Source organism: Neopelma chrysocephalum, unplaced genomic scaffold, assembly GCF_003984885.1.
Source record: "Neopelma chrysocephalum unplaced genomic scaffold, ASM398488v2 Primary Assembly neopelma1_73, whole genome shotgun sequence".
In the NCBI taxonomy this organism is placed as follows: Eukaryota; Metazoa; Chordata; class Aves; order Passeriformes; family Pipridae; genus Neopelma; species Neopelma chrysocephalum.
The window spans coordinates 738,249-752,748 of NW_020897733.1; the positions used below are offsets into that span (position 1 = coordinate 738,249).

Consider the following 14,500-nt stretch of genomic DNA (forward strand, 5'->3'; position numbering starts at 1 on the left):
TTCTCCTAAGAAAATAAGCAAACAAGTGCCACACACTTGACAGACAGGAGATCTTTCAGGTCCTGCTCCTTGTCACAGACAAGTACTGCCAGCATCAAGTTGACTTTGATGATGCCTTCTGACCACAGTTGCAAGTTCTGATCAGTACTGAGAGACAGAAGGATCGAAACCCAGTGTCTGAACATGCTTGGAGCTTGCCTGACTTCATGCTTGATATTACACCAGCAAAACACGTGGCTCGTGGTTCTGCATAAGTAACTGGGATTGGACTTACCCTTGGCCAATTTTTTCAAATCGAGTATATTTCTTCTTAGGATCTCCCACGCTCACAATGCTCCCTGAAAGAAACAAAATGCAAGATGTTGACTTCAAAACGAAGATCCTGCCTTCCAGCAGATCCCAAATGCAGCCCCATTGCTGAGCCCTTTGTAGTCAGCTGGGTAACAACAGCAACACCAGAGGCAGCTCCATAGCACAGATGGCCTCTGCAAAGACTGATTTCCTACAGTCCTCTGAAGGGGCACCTCAACAGGAAACTAAGCACATGGAGAAACATTCAGAGTAGACAGAGATCAGAAAAGAACAGGTACCAATGCAAGAGTTTGTCCTCTACAAACATTAAGGAGAGCTGGAACAACAGTGCCCTTATTTTCTTGGGAATAAACACTCTGATGCAACAAAAGGTTTAATACTTCTGAAGATTAAATGCATCTTGGGCTCTGGAATATTTTTTTATGAAAAGGTGCCATTTCCAGAGCAGGAAGAACATCGAAAAAGTGTTTCCAGGAGAGGAGGGGATCTTCTCAATCTATCAGGAGTTTGCCAAAAGAATACCTTTAAAAGAACAGTATCTCATGTTATCATCAAGAATGATGGCATTTTAGATCTAGGGCCTCCATGACTGATTACCAGGAGGCTAAGTTCTGAAGACAACCTTGCTTGTGCTGCTTGAGGAACCACACTGCTTGTCTTCAACCTGACACAGATCAGTCACAAGCACTGGACTCTCCCTCTCAGCACTGCCCACACCGTGGTCTCCACAAACCAGCACAGGTGGAACGGGTAACAAAGGACAGCAATGCCTCTCGAGCGCTGGTGACATGGACAGCTGCCCAAACGAGATGCTGATCCTTTCACAAGTCCAGGTGATGTGATGCAGAAGACAGCCCAGAGTCCTCTGGTCACGTTCTTCTCTACTCAAGAGTTATTCAATGTAGTGAAAACCCGCTCTAGAGAAGCAGAATGACCTTTTCTTTTATGGTATGTGTTTCAACGAGATAAAACTATGAAAAGTTAACCAGGTTCTGAAAGCACTACACCCTCAGTTTGGGTTCCAGATGATCCAGTTCCTCTGACTCTGCTGGCTGGCACAGCAGGGCAGGACCACTTCAGGGTACTTGAGACTGTGTTGGAATCCCAGGCCAGTGGGCAGGCTCCCACTGCCATCCGCAATGGGCACTGCCTGGCGTTCCTGGAGCGCTGGGAGAGGGGAGCGAGTACTGTGGGGCAAAGGAAACCTCCTCTCCTGCAGCTCCCATTAGCACTCTTGCCAAGGGCTGCACAATTATTTTAGCAGGGAGTGCACCAGATGGTGTTGATGCCCTGTCTTCTTGCCGTGCTGGCAGGCAGGATTCCTGGCTAAGCATCCGGTCACGTGCCCATTTGGATGCTAAAGCCCTCTGCTCCAGAAAAATGGCCTTGACAGGGGGAAGAGGTGTTTGTTACTACTTAGAGTGAATGGTGCATCACCTAGTTTTGTTTTGGAAGCACAGGTAAACAAATAAGTGTATGTTTGAATTTGTCATACAGGGATACTGCCAGATCAGTAAAAAAAAATATGCTGTGGATCACTGGAAGTCTTTCCTTCTGAACTCATCTTAAACTATTTCCATGATGTAAATTCCAAGGTAAATCTTTAAAAGTCATTTGCATTGAGCCATCACCTTAGGCTTCCTTGCTTGCATTTTAGCTAGGAAATTACTGGACCAGAAAAAACAATATTGTTTCTTTAATTAAGCCTTCAGATTTGTTTGAGTCTATCAGATTTTGGCTCTTTCATGAGATACAAACACAATATCCTAATTATTGCTTTCCTTCCTTCCCGTTCAGACTCCCTACATCTCTGAGTGGGCAAGAAGGCACCAAACAGAGCAAGATTTAATTGTAGCTTTCAGTGGGACGAGCTCCACGATGGGTGATGGAGCCAGACTGTCTCACACCCTGTGGCTCACAACCCCATGAGGCTCTGCAGCAGCAAACCAAACACTGCTGGAATGCTGTGCTCAGCCTGGGCTGGACAACAGGAACAACACTGTGCTGTCTGTATGGCTAGGTGCTATTTTCAGCAAGTTAATGGAACTGTGTACCTATTAGAACAGATATCAGAAGTTCATGCAAGTTCATTAACATTAGAAAAGAATAAAGAAGACTGAAGAAGAAAGATCTTGAAAAATCATTTTTCCAAATTCACCACTGATTTTGCAGTTCAGATTTTCAGAGTTTTTCCTCAAGACTTGAGTAGCTTCTTTCCTAAGTTAGTTGTTTGTGGCTGATTCCCTGTGCTTAGGCCAATGCACATCAAATTTTGCAGCATTAATATCAGCAAAGTGACAGGTATGCGGCTCCCGCTCAGACCAGCACTCACTACTGTGGACAAAAGATAAACATATCAGCTATTTTGATGTCTTTAAGCACTTTCCTTTATCAACTCCTAAATTAAGTGGATAAGAAAGCAGAATTGTGCCAGTTCTGTTTTACATTTATCAGTGGAACATAGTCATGATTTCATTAAGGACAGAATTTTGTTTGATCTTATCTCAGTAGTACAGGCTTTACTCACTAATAAAACTCTGAAAGCTCTAAAAAAACTAAAGGTATTTCAAGAAGAAAAGAATTATGAAAGCAATTTCAGATAAAAGAGGGCATGGGACATCTTCCTAAAAGTAGCATAAAAAGTTGCGGGGGAAGTAGGCAAGGTGGAGTGGTCATAAGAGATAAAACAAAACAGAACAAGCACCACACTGCCTAAATATAATTAGTCCAGGACTCTAACAAAAAAGCATCCTCCCCATTTTCAGATAGCTTCATGAAAGCACAAAAAGATTTTCATTGTCCACATCACAATTTGCCCAAGGCAGACCTTCAGACCTTGCTCACTTGGTATCAAATTGCATGAAAAGAAAAAGCATGAAAGCATGTAACACTTCAAAGATATAACCCCCAACAACTCAAGGGCTCAGTCCTAACTCAGCCTATACAGAAGCTTGAATAAATGATACACACACCTATGTTCATAATGCAGGGTACCTGCAGATTTCAGCCTGCCTCAAGCATTTAGCATCAGTTGAAGAAGCACAATTCCTCTCTCTGTAAGCTGACATACCTGCAGGTAACTCTCTGCTCTGGAATTTAGTTCATTTTGCCTTCAGCTAAAGCTATCGAACTTATCCCTTGGATACTCCCTAATGGCACTGAGATTCATGTCAACCTCGTAAGGGTGCAGAACACTATGCAAGCAGCTGAAATCTCACAGCTAAGGAAGGTCTCAGCCTCTGCAGTCACACCAGCCATCAGTGGCAAGGCAGGTATGACAAAAAGGTGGAGCCTTGACAACCACTCTGAAGAAGCCACAGACAGACTGCAGCCCGTTATGAGCAGTTGCCCCCTTTGAAGACACAACATTATTGGCTTTGAGATCAGACACAAGGAGGTGTAGATCAATATGCTTTTTGTACTAACAGTTAATAGTAAACACAGAGTAAACTGGGATCTGTTCTGAACCCAACCATTAACTACCGAGAACACAGCACTGGCAGCTATTAATAAAAATATTATAAAGCTATTGTACAATTTTTTTTTTAATTTTGGAGCACCTTGAAACACCTTTTTCCTCTCTATCCATGGTGTCAACTGATTTTCTGACAAAAATCAGGACATCTCACTGACAAAATTGTAGAATTCTTATAAAAACAAACTATAGAAGTAGGAGCAGTAATAACAGTCATAAGAAGGACAGAGAGAGAATAGCTGGGGCAGGAGAGTTACTTGAGGCTGAAGGAATAAGCTTAATGCTGCAGTTGTCTACTGTTAAAAAAAAAACACACTAACCCCCCCCCACCATGAACAAAAACCCAAAACCCAACAGATTTCTGCAAAGTATTTTGGCTCTGATGACTTGTGAGAAGTCAGGAGCCTAAAGAGAATTTAGGAACCCAAATATTCTGTTCAATTTGGCCATTAGCACACAGGAGTTCACTAGGTCACTCACTGGGTCCCAGCCTTGTGCTCAACTAGAAATAACCTCTGCTTTTGCCTTTAGAGCAGAAAGCAGCTCAGACAAACCCAATCCAGTCTGAGCTGCCCTCAGAAGCAGGAGGAAACCCTTCCTCAAAGCTCAACAACAGTTTCTGTGGGGAGCTGTAAGTGATTCTGTGACACTGAACTGAGGAGGAACATTTGGTACAGCTAATGCTGAGATATGCACAAAATACACTGCTCTAGCAGACATAAAACACACAATACATACTAAGTTTCTCTAGGATCTCCTCGTCTGTCATCTTGGATTTTTTCCGCTGCCGGTCTGTGTTTCTGTACAGAGTGTTTGTGTTTGAGTTTTCAGGCTGGGGAGTGGTGGCTTCTTTAGCTGGTGCTGGTGCAGCGGCTGGTTCAATGACAGAGCGTGTGTAGATCTGTAAGAAATTATCTCGTGTCAGGAAGATGGCAGAGATCTCCCCAAGATCATATTTCAAAAGTAAACCCTTAGGAAGATGGTGTCAGCAACAACCAGGGCTCTAAAACTGTTTGGTTTTGCTGCCCACTTCTCATACTGAATGGGCAAAAAATGACGGGTTACAAGTTCACGGCCAGTTTCACATTCAATTTTCATGGATTTTCTGAAAAAGTCCATGGAGAGGAGCAAGTACCTCAAGGGACAGTGTGTCCTACATATCCTGCCAGGGTATATGAACTGTGTCTTTGGACCGCTCTCTCTGCTGACAGGGAGCCTGCACAGGTACTGTGGACAAAGTGGCTCACTTTTACACCCACAGCATCATGAAGAGAAAGTCACAGCCCCTGTCAGAATTCCAGGAGACTGACACCTAAACACGAAAGCTGGAAACTGATTTTCCAGGTGTCAGTGGCTGGGATGAAGCACCATGTCATGGCAGGACCCCAGCCCTCAGAGTCTTCAGCCATGAACAAGTGCTGTCTGATCAGAAACTCGCAGCTCTGCACTGCACCAAACACAGTGCTGACCAAAGCTGGCACTTACTGATTTTGTATGTTCAGGCCGTGGTGCGATAACAGGTGGAGGTTCATTGTCATCTTCTTCCTCTTCATCATCTTCATCCTCTTCTTCAGACACAGAGGGAGCCAGAGGAGGTTCTGATGCTGTTTTTGTGCTCTGTGGACAGACAGTAGTGTCAGTGACAGCCACCATTCTGCCACTTTGGAGCTTCGATAGTTACATACAACCTTAGTCTTCCAGAGATCAGAATCCAATCTAGACATGCACGTGCTCCTATGGGCCTCAGTTCTAAATTACAGCACAACACAGTTTAAAGGTATTTAAAGTTAGGTGAGTTGAACTCCACCAGTCCCAGCTGCTGCTCACAGCAGCAAAATGTCATCCCAAATTTTGCTGGTAAAACAAAAAAATTAAAATGTGCCTTCTGAAGTGTTTACCAACTGCTTTCCAGCTGGCTAGAAGAGGCCACTTAAGAGAACTGAAGCAAATTGAAGGCACCATTCTACATATTCACATCTCACTGGCACTCTCTTTAAAATGTCATCCATTTGGTCCAGCAGAAATACCAGTAAGGGAAGCCCAGAGCAAACAGGGAGGCCTGAGTTGCTAACTTTGGAAAGCTGACGTGCTGACTGCCTCACTACTGCCTCTGTCTGCTAGAAGAAAACGCCACAGCATCTGCCAAGGTGTCCATACAAGGCTTATTGTGCTCTAGTGAACACCACACTTCCTCTGAAAAGTGTGTTTTATTAAAGATAAGGGAAGTGGCATCAACTGAAAATCTGAAGCGTGAATATTCAAGGATCATTTTTCATTTCATTATGCACAGTCTGCTGTGTAATCACAAACCTCACATGAAGTTGCTTAACACTTAAAAATAAAAGCCAAATCCCCATTCAGTCACTTGCTATTTAATGCACTAACAATAACCCTAATAAATTTGGTCACTATTAATGTGGATGTCATTCCTACATCTCTGGGAATGCTCTTGCAATTCAGCATTAATTAGAGTGGATGGTTATTTAAAACTTTCTTTCAATGGTTCCAGTGAGTTACATATCAATTATAATCTGATTTATATTCAGCTATATATCCAGCTGTACTAAGGAGAAATCATGAAATTCGATAGAAATGGGATTCTAAGTTGTTAAAACTAAATTAAAATGGGCTCATTAGACAGTACTGCATACTGTTGTGAATTATATATTCCATCAAGGCTAAAACCAGCAAGCAATCTTCTGTCTGCAAAATAAGACTTTCACTTGTTTCAAAGCAATTAAACAGAATGAAAAAACAACCAAGGAAAGCCCATGGCTTGCTCCATAATTCTTAAACACCAGGGGTACCAAAAGTTACTTTCCCACTCACCGAAGGATGGGCTTCTATGTATCCATGGGCGCTTTTATCTGCAATGAGCAAGGGAAAATGAACCAGATGCTGTTAGGAAAACACCTGACTGTTGTAGGGAATCCCACAGAACAAGTTAACACCACCCCTCCAGGAGCAACAGTTCCTTTGCACAGCAAGGAAGAGAACAGGACAAAATTCTAGATTGTGTCTAATTTTTGCCCTGTTTGCCAGTAAATAAACTAAATAGAAATTTGGTCAAGAAAATGCAAATTGTTCTTTAACAATCAATGCTTTTGTTCCACCCAAGAGCTAAAGCAGCTTTTTCTCCTCTCTTTCCTGTGTTTTATTTTTTAAATAAATTGCATGCACTCATTCTAATTAGCTTGTGACAATGTATTCCCAAAAAAGCTTCCCCAAAATCCCCCTTAAGCATGGCAGTTCTATTCTGACACAGCACAGGAACAGAACTGTTTCGAAGTTTGCATTTCTTCATAAAGGGAATCACTATTTTAGTGCACAGTAAGTGTAAATTTAGTCAAATCCTTCAATTACAGAACTTGGAAAATTCTGGAGATAAGTGCAGTTTTCAAAGGGACTTCTGAGAAGCTTTCCTAGTCTGCATTTTGGAAGTTGTCTTGGTTGAACCATCAAACTAAGGAAATTACAGCTCCAGTGCCACAGACGATCCTGTGGAGGGAATGGAACCCTGCAGGTTACATTCCAAAAGCTGCCCACACCCCACTGCCTACAGACACCTCCTTTTTAGCTGAAGCTGTTGACAGGAGCTCTACCAAACTAATGGTATCTTAATGGCAATTTTTTTTCAAAATCTTGGTTAGTTCTAAAAACCAGCGACAAAAAAAAGTCACCGTTTCAACGTTTCAATGACATTCAGAGGAGATGTGGAATTCATTTTAGGAGAATTGGTTCAGTTTGCTTCTTGACCACTTGAACATTGAATTTTGCTCTGACTCATTTTGAAGCCTGACCTTCCTTTTTCACAGGGAGAAGTCAACTTACCTCCTGACGTAAAGCTCATGTATTTCTGGTTGTTAACTGTTTCTTTGGAATCATAAAATTTGAGAACATCTAGAACAGCCTGTGGGTTCTTCTTCTGCTCCAGTTTTGTTATGTTGGAGGTCTGTAGTAGCCTGGCCCACTGCTCTGGAATGCCCTGTAGTTGTCAAGCGGAAAAAAAAGTGGGTTTAGAGTATTTAAAATCCACAGCCTCACAGATCTTTACCAAGATCCCACGTTCCCTGTAGCACAAATTTACTTGCAGAAATTTTGACTGACACCTCACAATTAAAATTAGATACAATCATTCTCTTCTCTATCAACATCTAGATAAAACCAGGACTCAACTTTAAAAAGAAAAGAAAGTAATGACTGTGAGAGGAAAAAAAGTGCATGAAACTCCTCTGGAAATCAACTCTGCTCTTCCATGGAATAATGATTTAAGGCTTAGCTTGTTTGCCTGGTGATTCAGTGCAGACATAACAAGACAATTATTCTCTATTGGTGGACAACACAGTGTCTTTTAGGAGCTTTACACTGGACTTTTCATGCTTAGGAATGCAAACACATTTTGCTGAAATCATCACTGCTGTCTGATTAAAAGGTGAACCCCACCCTGATACAGTTCATTTTCAGCATAGCAGGGAACACTGCGGGGTAAAGAATCCGTCTTTCAGCTCTCAAAAGCATGACACTGAGGTGTCCCACTGCTGCAAAGGATGCCACTAAGTTCTCTACTGCAAACACACAGAAACCAGGGACTCGGAAAACAGGCTGAGAGTCCCAAAGCCTTGGATGAATTCTTGGACATCTTATGGGTGAGGGTGGCATTTGAAAATTGATCCAATCGCTGAAAGCCGCAGCTCTACACTGGAATTCTATTTATAAAAACTTGCTTTAGTTACCCAGGATAGTTCCTTAAATTTGACAGCCTGTCATTTCCCCCCTTTACTGCACAGCTGACAGCGACCAGTGAATTGTAGGGCTCACTGATGAAAAACGACACCTTAGCCTTGGTGCCACCCCAATCTACTTTCATACAGCTTCTTCCTCAGAAGTTCTCCACAAAACAATGTGTGACATGGGCCTCCAAAGTTTAGGATTGATGAAAAAAAGAGTGGGAAAAGCCAAGCAACAAAATCTACTGCACACACATCAACCTGCTGCTGCAGTGCTATGACATCTCAAAGAAGCATTTGGGGCCTGTGACGCACCTCTGGGAGCTTCCCTGGGCACATCTGTGAGCCATAGAGATCTGGCTGTAATGGACGTAAATAAAGAAAGAAAAGAAAGTTAAAACAGAATGTGGGACAACTCAGAAGGTGGCAGGAGGAGGAAACCAATGAGCCAAAATGGGCAAGTCCCATCTAAAATGGGAGTTACGAGGCGGATACCAAACAGATCTGGCGGTGGACAGGCTACAGGAAGGCAGGCTTAGGAAAACAGAAAAACCACAACCATTCCAAAGTTTGGAAGCATCATTCCCCCTCCTCTTGCTTTTAAACCAGTTTTTCTCTCCCTCATAAAAATACATTCCTGAGAATTAATGGCAAGTGACTGAAAAAATTACTTGTGATTTCCTGTCTCAATTAAAAAAAAAAACAAACAAACCAAAAACTATTGGGCTTTTGCTGTTTGCCTAGTTTTGAAGCCAGGTTAACACTTTTCAATGGCTCTATACAAGTTTTTTTCCAAACTTGGGGGTTCTGCAGCCCTGAGATCACTGTTGGCCAGTGAGTGAGTCTCCAAAGTGCAGTGGAGAGAGCAGCCAGTCAGATTGTGAAATCTGGGAGGTTGTGTATGGCCACAACTCAAATAATCTATACATGTCAGACTGAAAATCAGGACAATTGTTAAGAAATGCTTGATTAGATTAGGAATGTGCAACTTTGGATCTGCAGCCACAACTTTTCCCACTTACTAATGTCATAATCTTGAAGCTTTAAAAGTTTGGTGGGTGACCACATTTTCTTCTAGATTGGGGATGAGGAAACGGCTTCAAACATGCATGCCTTACAAAGAACACTCCCCAAAGCCCTGCTAACCACACTCCATCCTCCATTCAGAAAATGCAACTGTTTCTTCAAATAAAGGAACATAAAGCTCTAGCAGCATGCTCCCACCCAACAGTTTCCAACCAATTTTATTCTCTGCTTTAAAAGCCCTACATCTTAGCAAATGTGGTTGCTCCAAGCACAGTGAAATGGAGACACAACATTTGTTCATGATGGACAGCACAGTTTGGTGCTCAAGCCTGAAAGCCAGAACTCAGGAGCCCATGCAACTGTGCATTGGGATGCAACTACCAACAGTCAGGGGATGCAGCTGGGGGTGATGGTTGGGTGTCAGAGAATGGCCCAGTGGGTTGCACATAACCAGGAGAGCAGGCACGACTGGCATGACAGCTGCAGTAATTAGAAACAAACAAAAACCCCCCAACCCGTATATTTGCACATTTATCCAACACTTCCATGGCACTTCCAAACTTTTGAAAGAGACAGGCAGCGTGATCACTAGGCAGTGGGAATATTTGTAGGTGACATGGCTAGTGGAAGTCCCTTCAGCAGGACCTACTTACCACATGACTACCCAGCTGATACACGGGTTCTATCCAGGTTGAGACAAATCAAACAAGCCTAATGTAATGTGGAACATAATGCCTGCATCTGGGATTAGCTGGGACTGACAGCCAGTTCTTAATGATGCAAAAATTCCCTTCTTTCCCTGATATTTGACTCCACTAAGGACTGCACCATAAGCCCTGTGCTGGCAAGCTGCACAGGGGAAGTCACCTGTCCCTTTGGTTAGTTTTGAATTGGTTAGAGCCCTCTCAGACTGCAGCACTGCACTTCCACACTTAAGTGCTATTGCAGAAATACTGTGTGGTTGCAAAATAGCGGCCATCTAATCTCCACTGTTTGGAAAGGGGAAAAGATATTAAAAAGGAAGTGTGCTACAGCAACAAAGCTGGATATATTTAGATATATGTAGAACTGCTGTGCTCTATAAAAGGCCAGGACCTGTGTTGGTGGCATCTGACACAAATTAAAAAAATAAAAAAGCAAAAATCTCTGATGCTAAAGCAAAAAGCTCTGATGCTATCATCATGTTTTGACACACAGGATGATAATAACAACATTCAAAATGATCCAAACCGTGATCCCTGAAATACTGATAGAGAGTGTTTGTGGTTAGAACCAAAGTGCATTAAGCTTGACATCCCTCCCTTTTGTTCCAGCTGGCAGTGACATGAACCAACTGGGACCCTCACCACAAGTCAGACTATGGAGAACACAACTGTGACCCATCGTGTTTGCACAGAGCCAAAAGGAAAAGGTCTGAAGCACAGGGTAGAATTAAAGGTAGAAGGCTGGAAGGAAGAACAGATACAGAATAATAACAGCTGAACATTTAGTGGGGAGAGAAGGGAAGGCGGAAAGGCAAAGACAGACAGGAAGAAGTGATGCAAACACAAAAGGGAGAAAACAAAAGCAGAAAGTAACGTAACATATAATACGATACAAAGATAAGGAGAATGGCACAGAATATTAACCTGAACAATAAAAAGGCTACGGGGAGAGAAAGAGAGGAAAAAAAGGGAAAAGCCAGGACAGACAGTACAGAAAAAACAATTTTAGAAGCTTTATGCTAAGTTTCTGATCAAAAATGACCACATCTGGGCTTTTTAAATGAGCATTTAGTCAACCCCTAGGGTTTGGAACAGAATAAATTTTGAAGTAAGATTTTATATATGACACCTATTTTAAAAAGGCTAATTAGCTAGTTCACTTATTTTAAATGTAGCTGTATTTCCTAATTACTAAGGATAATTCAATTTCACTACCCCTTTGAAGACATGCTGTCATTAAATGTGTCTTTTTCTCTTCTACTGTTATTACTACTGTTGCTACTGCTACTGTAGAATACAGAAAGTTTCCAGCTTTCTGAAATGTCTTTGCAAAAAAAAAAAGAGGCAATCAAAAGAAAAAAATCATTAAAAAATCATGTTTAGGATTCAAATTCTGAAAATTAGCCATCCTTTGTCCAGGCAAATGATTTGTCCCATCCTGTTTGGTGTATGCAGCCAGTCAGCACTACCACACTTCATTCACAATTTGACACAGGGTGATTGCACAGTCTGACCACTCAGCTCACAGGGCACTACAGGTGGCACAGAGAGTTGCTGATGCTTCCTCTCACCTCCACAGCTCAACCACACATAAGCTCACTGCCATCTCAGCTTTAAGGGATTAATGGGTTCTGCACCTAACTAGTAATCTGAGAAAAAATGCTCTGAAACCCCCGGCACACTTCAGGGAGCTTCCATCAGACTCATTTTTCCCAACACTTCATGCACTTTGTCGAGATACAAGTAGCTGACAGCTATTTCATTAATACACAAAGGCTAGAAGCATGTTTGATCATCTCAGGTGAAAACATATTTTAAAGAAATTAAATTACAACGAATGGACTTCCATAATGCTGCTGCTTTCTGGGTATCTCCAAGGGCTGCCTGCAGAGCACATGGACTTTGCACTTTGAGGCTGGTTGTCTACCATGCACGTGCGTGGGGGCTTTTTATGCTTTTCCAAAGACACTGAAAAACCAACTCTTGTAGCAGCTTGGGGGACTGATAAAAGCATACACCTACGTCCTTCCTAGTTTTCATTTTCCACAGACACTCTGCTGACAATCCTTGGAGGAAAAAAAAAAAGAAAGCAGCCTGAATCACAAGTTAAACACTCCAGATCCTAAGCCCAACAAAGAAAAGTCTCTTTCTTCACAGCCTGGGTGCTGTCATCTGATGTTTCTGGCAATAGGAGGCTATTTTACCATCAAGAAACTAGAAGCTCTGGTAAGTATGAAATACAGCAGTTACTTACTGTGAATTCTCCAGTGACGGCATCAAATCCCACATGAATGGTATGTTCAAAGTCTGAAGGAAGAGAGATCTCAGGACGTTCTTTCTCTTTCTTCTTGTTGGCTAGAGGCAAAATGTTAACAAGCACTTATTTTCTGTACAGCTTTTCATTTAAAACTTCTCACAATCAGCGTGCTCAAAATAGTATTTTAAAAGTGGAAAACAAATCAATTAACATCCATCTAACTTGACAAACAGATCCAAGCTAATACAACACCAGCCCGTCAACTCCTGTTGGGGAAGGTCTAGAAGGTGTTATTTAGTTTTGTTTTTCTTTCACCCACTGTAATTGCTGCCAAAGTAAGCTGCTCATGAAATAGCCTTCTTAGGCTATCTCTAACCAGCAGGATTTCTATTATCAGTTCTTCTTTTCACTGAGATTTCATATCTAGCAACTAACTCCTGTTTGTTAACTTCACTCTGTGGGTTTCTGTGGAAGTAAATCACACAGGATACACGTGTATGGATCTTTTTTCCTCCAACGTGGTTTGAACCCGTTTCAAAATCAGCCAAATTAGAGAGGAGAGGTTTTTAAGACAACCGGGTTCCTAGAGGTTCTGTGAAAACTGGCAGCTCAGGAGGTGACAACTCTGCCAAGTAAAAGGCTGAAGCAGCAGCTCTGTATTAGAAAACACAGAATCTGCACAGCAACAGGATCCCACAAATGCTGCTGGAAAAGCTTCATTTGAGCTCTCAATTAACTAAGACATATAATCATAAAACATAGGCTTTATGAGTCTCCAGAAATTTGTTGTTTTTAAATCATTCCACCAGTATTCCCAGAGTGTGGAGTGTCTTACTGAAGCAGACAGGCCTGGAAGTCAGTCAGCCTGCATATGCTTCTCGTCTCTCTCTCCCTCTACCACCTTTTGAAAGAAACGTGGTCGTCCATCTCCTGCGCTTCTGACAGCTGACAAGTGTCACTTCAGCCCAGATTTACTGACCCTGATAAAGAATGAGTGGAATAAAGGCTGAGAGAAGCTGCCTTCACTTTCCTTCAGTGTTTTAGTATTATGTTTGCCAGCTCTGTAAGTTCACCCAGGGGTCTCATCCAAAGGCTGAACTCACTGTGTATCAGCACCGCTCCCAGCCCGGCTCTGTCTTTGCTCACAGGCAGTGCCTCCATGAGGCCTGTCTTTGCACATCTTTCTTATTCTGCCTTACAGCCTCCTTTAGGTGGAAGATGCTCTGCTCTTCATCCAGAGTATTTTGAATGTTTCTAGTACTTTCTCTGCATTGCTGCATTTATCCTCCTTAAATAATTGTCACCTTTTCTCTGTGCTGCACACCCCTACCCAATGTTCATTGATGAAACAGTTTCATTTAGCATTCAGTAAAGATGGCAGCAATATCTCAAACACAAATACAAAGGCATTTCCCCTTCTTTTATCGCTAAGTTGATGTTTAATTTTCAGGACAGATGTTGCCAGTTAGAAGATGTCATCTCTATGCAGATAACAACACTGGTTTCTACTACCTCATCATTTGCAAGCAAATGCAGTGAAAATTAGATTTAAAGAATTATCAAATTCAGTTCACAGCAACAGTCAAATCTAGAAGCAAAATAAGGGATTACAGAAAACATTCCATCAAAAGCAGCACTTGTCCATTCTAGGACTCTCCTGCTGGAGGACAAGTGTTCCAGCTCATTCCCCAAGATATGGCTCATCTGCTTCATGGACCTCTGCCTACCAGATTGTGATACAACACCTATGGTCCAAATGCTGATAAACTACAAATGAAATACAGAATTAAGCATCTCTTTACAACACCCTCACCTCTCCCCAGTCTAAAAACTTTGACACTTCTGTCTGGGCCCTGCAAATCAAATCACTTCTATTTCATACACACTGGCAAAATGATACAAAAAGGCATGACTTCTTTGAAGCACTGACTGACTGGATTCCAGGGATTTGTACTGGACATGCTATTTGATTTTCTTGCAAATGCCCCTCACAATACCC

General features: G+C 42.2%; 1 protein-coding gene across 6 annotated transcripts in view; it reads right to left on the bottom strand.

Moving 5' to 3' along the window:
- Positions 1–14,500, bottom strand: part of PAK3 (p21 (RAC1) activated kinase 3) — a 119,203-nt gene that overhangs the window by 9,275 nt on the left and 95,428 nt on the right. For all 6 annotated transcript variants that reach the window (XM_027687107.1, XM_027687102.1, XM_027687104.1 and 3 more), the window contains 6 exons: positions 12,499–12,599; positions 7,619–7,772; positions 6,617–6,654; positions 5,273–5,404; positions 4,526–4,688; positions 275–338 (listed from right to left, as the gene is read on the bottom strand). In XM_027687107.1, the coding sequence (XP_027542908.1) occupies positions 275–338; positions 4,526–4,688; positions 5,273–5,404; positions 6,617–6,654; positions 7,619–7,772; positions 12,499–12,599 (652 nt within the window). The remainder of the gene's footprint in view (positions 1–274; positions 339–4,525; positions 4,689–5,272; positions 5,405–6,616; positions 6,655–7,618; positions 7,773–12,498; positions 12,600–14,500) is intronic.